Here is a 6863-nt window from a genome sequence, read left to right on the forward strand (position 1 = left end):
GGAAAAGTATTCTCTCTCTCCACATGTGTCTGGGACTGACCTGCAGCAGGGAGCCCATGTGGTGGGCTGATTTCATAAAGGCTTTTGAGTTCCAGAGATTGGCTGTAAACTTTTTCCAGAAAAGTTGGTGACTAAATTAGGCAGGATGCTAGTGAGCACCTGGTGCTTACAGTCTTCCTCCCTCCTCAGTGCAGGGCCTTGCCAAGCTTGTAGACACTTAGTTCAATGCTCCATTTGTGGGCATTTACCTGTATTCCTGCTTGCACTCCATCAGCTAGCTTGCTAGTACAGAAGCAAAACATCTACATAAATGTGATGTTCAATTTGTGAATTTCCAAAGTGCAAAGTGTTTCATGCTGCTTGAAACAAGAGGGAGGCGCATGTGTGACCTCACAGCTGACTTTGTGTTGTCATTCTCTTCCAGGTGAGCGACCTTACAAGTGTCAAACCTGCGAACGGACCTTCACTCTGAAGCACAGCCTGGTCCGTCACCAGCGCATCCACCAGAAAGTCAAAAATGCCCGAAACCACGGGAAGGAGAGCGACAAGGAGGAGACGCAGTCGCGGTGTGGAGAAGACAGCGAGAACGAGTCCAGCCACAGCGGCACCAACCCCATCTCCGAAAGCGAGTGCGACTCCGCGGGGGGGGTCGGCAGCCCGGGAGCCAGAGCGAGCCCCTGGCCGGCACGGTCACGGACTCCCTCTGCGGAGAGGACGAGAGCAGCGCCTGCCTCGCCGAGCCCGCCAAGAGCGCGCAGAAACACGCGGCAAAGGACCAGGAACCACGGGGCAGCTCCGAGCACGAGAGGCCCTCGGGTTTCATCCAAGACTTGCTGGAGATGCACAACGCTCCATCTCCCATGAATCACATCCTGGCCTCTGCCGACAGCGCGCCTCAGCTCTTGGGGGTGGAATGACTTGCTAGGAGGTTGGACCCGTCTCAGCAAGCAAACTGAAGCCAGCAGAGCAAGGTTTCTGGAGTCTGGTTTTGGAAGAGCAACCTTACAGCTATGGAGAAGAGTATGGCAGACTGGACGTGGTGCCATATGCCTTTCAGTATAATAATGCAAGAGACTACAGTATATACTGATTTGAGTGCCTTACTACTTTATTAGATCTTTTGGTATTATAGATTTTTTTCAAAAATGATTTTAATATTTTAAAGAATTATTTGGAGAGGACCCTTTTTCATTTAAGCATTAATGTTACCTTTTGTATTGGTGTGCGTGAGCTTGTTCTTGTATATCTGTGATAGTCGCTGTGTTTGTTCTCTGAGCTGGAAATGGGGCAGTGGGGTGGGAGGCCCTTGGATACCATAGCCAATAACTGGAAGAAAAATGATGTGAATTTCATATGAAATAGTCAGAGGAGATGCAGAGGAGATGTTGGTTTATTGTTTTTTTTCTCAGTAGGTGTTCTTGTATTTGCCACATGGTGGAGCATTAAGCCTGTTCCAGGCACGAACAACGTGGCAGTTGAAGGTGTTCAAAGTGGTTCAAGCCAAAAGCAGGAAACACAAATTAATTTCAACCTCATGCTTGTTTCCACTTTTCAGCATTAGAAGTGATTTTCTAAATCCTAGGGGTTTTTTCTGGCCGTCACGGACTGAGCGTGTATACAGAGAAGAGTTACATAGCAGCGTAACCTATGGAAATTATGCACCCGCTGTTACATATGTTTGATTTGCTTCAGTATATTATTATTATTATATTATTATTATTATTTTATAAATCCATCAGTTCGCTTGTCTCTGCAGTCAGCAGAAGCCAATGGGCAATATTTGCCCACGGAGATGCGTAGCGCAGCTTGGATCCCGTCTCGGAGTGTTCTTGACTCATCAGCTTTCACCAGCTCCTCCTCCTCCTCCTCCTCCTCCTCCTCCTCCTCCTGTTGTTGCAGCTCTTCTACTACTTTACATGAACCCCTTCCTCCGACCGGAGCGTCCCGTGGGGGCCAGCGAGGTACCGTGCCCGTGCGGGGCACATCTCCCTCCCTCCCTCCCTCGCGGTGGGTGCGGGCGGCAGCGGGGCCCCGGCTGTTGGAGAGGGGCACCACCAGTGCCGCAGTGACCTTGCTGCCCTCACCTCGGTGACAGTCACTCACTCACAGAGCAAAGTTATTCCGTCTTCCAGTGGAAAGCAAGAGAGAAATGTGAACCTTACCCTCGTCTTGCTTCTGTCATGTTCTAAGAGCAAGAAAATACTACTGGTGATAAAACTACAGATATACGACATGTTAAAAATAAATAAAATTAATTTAAAAGAAAAAAAATAAATAAATTCTTCCTGAGATTTTGAGGTTGATGCTTGAAGACTTGAGGTGTGTGTCTAAATTTCATATCAGTAATTTAACCCCTTTAATGCTGGCAGCTGGAATTTCTCCATATGGCTCCTGTTGCCGGCAACAGGTGACAGACACTCCAGCCTCCAATATTGAAGGGGTTAAACGAAATGTATCCTACTGTAGCTGCGCATTTTTAGGAGTGCCCAGCATTTTTGTTGTTCTTGTCGTTGTTGTCGTTATTGTTGTTTGTTAATTGTCCTTCAGTCATGACCTCTGGGACAGACAGAGCCATAATAGCATTGCCGGAGCCTCACTGTGCTATTCCACCACTGCACCCCCCAGCCCAGCCCAGCCCGCACTGTGACCCTCCCTCCTTCCCACCGCAGAATCGCTTTTCCTGCTCTCACCAGACATGGAGGAAGTGGGCCTCGGACCCAGTCTATATTATATAATATATATATATATCTATATATATCTATATATTAAAAATTCTCTGAAAAATTTCTGGAGACTGAAATCTCACTGTCCAGAATTCAAAGGAAGAGAAACGTTCTTGAGTAATATTCTTGCAAATAGAATAAGAAAAAATGGTTGAGGTATATGTGATTTCTACTTTTTTTTTTGTGTTTTTTTTTTTTTTAATTTTTAAACAGGGATGTTTGAACCAGTTCAGAAACGAAGCTAATGCCAGATATAGATAAATCAGTTACAACCAATGATTCATTTGAAACTCTACCCAGGTGCATTCTACTTAATTAAAACCAGTTCACACATCCCTTAAATTGTTATTACTATTATAATTATAATAATAATTATTATTATTATTTTGGGTATTTTTTGGATTTTGTAATTTTTTGTTTGTTTATTTTGGGGTTGTTGTTTTGTTGTTTTGTTTTGGTTTTTTTTTTTTTTGCAACTCTCCACACTAAACTGCGCAATACTGTGGGGGAGAAGCCATTACTAAACTATATGCTGCAGAACAATGTAGCAAGTAATTAATTCCCAGCAGCCTGCCGGGACATCTGCTAGCAATAATCACTATTGATTTAAAGCTTTATTTAGCCTTTATCTATATCCTAGTAGAGTATAAGGTCTTGCCACATTTTATTGACATTTTTATTAGTTGAGTTTGACTGAGAACTGTTGCTGTTGTTGGGGTTTTTTTTTGTTTCCCTTCCTCCCCCAATATTAAACTGTGAAATTTATAATGTGTTTAAACTATGGGTGAATCTTAGGCTTTAGTTTGCATGTTCAGCTAATTTGTCTCTATACGATTTTCGTTTGAATCTTTTTATTTTTTTTCCTCTCTCAGGGCTTTTACAAAAAACAAAAAAACAAAAACAAAACAAAAAGAAAACAAAAAAAAAATCTAAAATTCTTTTGCCTGAGTTGCAATGGACTTAACATGGAGATAATTCAATCACTACATTAAGCACTTGACTGTGAAAGCGCAAAAAAAAATAAAGGAAAAGAAAAAAAAAGAGAGAACCTTGTTTGAGGCTGTTGTGAAATAACTTTAGGGGGGCTATGTGACAGTCTGATTCCATTTTCAGAATGATTAATCTTCTCTTTCCTCTCTGTGTGTCTCCTTTCTCTCTCTTCTCTCTCCACGAAGGAAGTTTAATCCTAGTGATTTCATCCCATGCAGGAAACAGTAATAAATGTGTAGAATTCATATTTTTCTAAAGGGAACTTAAACTGCTGCTACGAATTGTGTACAAGACTGGTTTATGCCACATGAACAGAGAATCACACATAGTTTTGGTACTTTTATTCCTCTTTTTTTCAGTTGTACAGTACTTCCAAATTCAAAATAAAAAGTAAAACTTGTTCTGTATCAAACCATCTAAGCAATAAAACGTTATATTTAAAAATCATAGGTTATTAAATGGGCGTGGCTCTTCTTGTGGGTTTGTGGTGACGTTCTCTGCCTTAGCTCTGCTGGAGGACGACGTGCAAGCTGGAGTTTGTCTGTGCCAATGGATCACTGTTTCTCTTCCTTTGGTTGATCTGAATTTGGGCTGGAGATGATTGCATCACTCTGAAAATTCACGTTCATTTTGACCACCATTTTCTGGTAGCCAGGCCCCTTTGAAATGCTGCTTGTCTCCCGGTGCAGTTCCAAAACACAGCAACTGAAGACAGTGGAAAATGTTGATTTTCCTGCATAGGCAGGGTCAGGATTCTTTTTCAATTAATGGTAGTCCCATGGTCACATAGGTGAGCATCCTCTTAGCATGTAGTATACCAGTCACTATTTTATAAATTAAGTAAGTTTCTGCTACCACAGTTTCCTTCTTGCATAAATGTTTATGGCCGCAGACTCTTCAGGATGTATTCAAAAGCCACGTGCATGTGTCATAAACAGACAAATCCTTTGTTTTAGCTTGTCAGAGCTGCCTTAGCTGCATTTTATATGCTTTCCTATAAATAAACCCCATTTCACAGGACAGTGAGCCAAAGAATCATCTGAGTTGTGCATCCAGCTCTCAATGTCAGGGAATTGCAGTGAAGCAAAGCATCCACGTCTTCCTAAGTCCTGCTGCGGTGGTGCTTTCTGGCAGAGAAGTGAACCAGGTTCAGAATGAGAGACAGACTTGGGGGCTGAACTGCTGCTGCTTTCCTCCCTCAAGCCTCCTGCACCTTCCCCATGGAGGTCAAAATGCCTCACAGCACTTGGTCTGCTGAGGACCTTGGTCCCTCACCCCCAGGGAGGGACAGGTTAAAACAGAAGCAGTGAGCCAGCCCAGCCCCAAACCAAGGATATCCGATGAAGTGGAGCTCTGAAGGCTCTCTGGGTGAGCTCGTGGGGTGGAAACATCATTTCTGAGGAAGGATACCTGCAGAAAATACTTTTCCCTCTCCCACCCACTGACCTGAATCGCCTCTCCTCTCGTGAGACTGATGGGAAGCTCGCATCCAAGTGGCCCAGGGACCTGTCAGGAGGTGTAAAATCAAATGGGATGAGTTTATGTGGCTAGGAAGTGATGGTGACTAATAACTTACGAAACAGATGACTTAGAAAGCACCTGGTTCTTGGTTCTTGGCCATGGAAGGGTATAATTGCAGCCCTTTTCTCCTTCTACCTCAATTTGAAAGTGACTATTGCCGAGTTGGGAATTCCCCTGCTCTTCCTGCCTTGGACAGGGTAACACCCTGCAGACCAGCTGAACTGTGCTCCTTGCTGGCATTTCCCTTTCCCTCTTCCTGCTTCCTTCCCACATTAGCACCCATGGCGGTGATAGCTGGAGCTGGCCTGAAACACCAGGTTAGCAGAGGTGGGGAGGTGGTGGTGGTGTCTCTGAGTGCCTCCTCCAGTTTGCTGCTTCCTTGCCTCATTTGCTAAAGCTTTTTTTCCCACCTTGGCAAGGGTGAAGCTGAACTTAATTCCTGACATGGAGAGGGAGAGTGGCACAGCCCCTCTTCGAGGTACTGGTGTGCTTCAGGCATGGAGGCCACATGCTGGCCCAGAGCATTAAAGTTTGGGGGAGACCCAAGTCTTCTGCCACCACAGGGATGCCTTGGCAGCAAGGGGCGCCAGGAAAGTGGGTTCTTTCTGCAGTACGGAGTGTGAAGCTGTGGAGATGGGCAGGAGATAGCATTGGGTGGAAACTGCCCCAAAACAGAATGTGGAACCTGGTTGGAGTGGTTTGTGTTTTTTTTCTTTTCTGCGACCGAAATGTAAACAAGTAAAGAGAAAGGAATGAAGTTATTTGCTTTTCATTATGCAGCTGTCTCAAAGTAGCCAGCATTTGTGAGATGGGAGGGCTGTACACCTACACCAAGATCTTCAGAAAGTGAATGCAATGAGAAGCGATTTGCTGTTGACACTTAACAGTGTTTTGGCCTGTTCTGTTGAAAAAAGCCTTTCTCTAACAAAATGAGTCACAATTCAACTAGCAAAGGCAGCAAGGGGCAAAAGTTTACTTGAAATCTTTCCTTCTTCACAAGTCTCCAGTTTGGGGAATCATAGATGCCATTTTTTTTCAGCATTTCTGTAGTTATGATGGGATTGAAAATGTCACTTTTGGAAACCCCGAAGTTCAGGATTATCTGCAAAGGCAGACTCAAGACCCCAGCACAGAAAAACCAGCACTTTCTGTACGTCAAAGAGGCATCATTTTTCATCACCCCCTCTGGCAAAGCAAAAAAAGAAAAGGGTGGAGAAATTGGATTGTTCAATTGGAACATCTCTTAACTGCTGGACTGTGGAAAAAGGGGCCACGCCAGCACTTCCCAAAACCTGAGTACTAGAGTAGCCAGCATCAGGAAGGGAAGCGAGTTAAATCTGTACAAGGCACCAGCATCTTTGGGTGTCGTGGGTCAGCTGAGCCCTGCAGCTGAGCAGGAGCTGCACTAAAGTACTTTCCCCCTTTCATCCCCTTCTTGGTGGTAATTAATGTGCAGGGGAGAGGCTGCACCCACACTGCAACAGCCAAAGGAGCCGTGAGGGAGATACTGGGATTTGGGCTCCAATCCGTTTGGAAATAAAGGAATTTACTTAGATTTTGAAAACCTCCTCCATGTCAGGGAGGAGCTGAATGTTCCATGAAAAATGGTCTGAGATTGGGAAGGGGGAA

The 6863-nt window shown here is 44.5% G+C and overlaps 1 protein-coding gene across 1 annotated transcript in view; it reads left to right on the forward strand.

Annotated features, from left to right (window-relative positions):
* Positions 1–4160, forward strand: part of RREB1 (ras responsive element binding protein 1) — a 78340-nt gene extending 74180 nt beyond the window's left edge. Inside the window, 2 exon segments of the mRNA XM_005424910.3 lie at positions 425–655; positions 658–4160. Coding sequence (XP_005424967.2) covers positions 425–655; positions 658–917 — 491 coding nt within the window. The 3' untranslated portion in view covers positions 918–4160.
* Positions 4161–6863: the final 2703 nt, after the last annotated feature.

Source organism: Geospiza fortis, unplaced genomic scaffold, assembly GCF_000277835.1.
Source record: "Geospiza fortis unplaced genomic scaffold, GeoFor_1.0 scaffold219, whole genome shotgun sequence".
NCBI lineage: Eukaryota > Metazoa > Chordata > Aves > Passeriformes > Thraupidae > Geospiza > Geospiza fortis.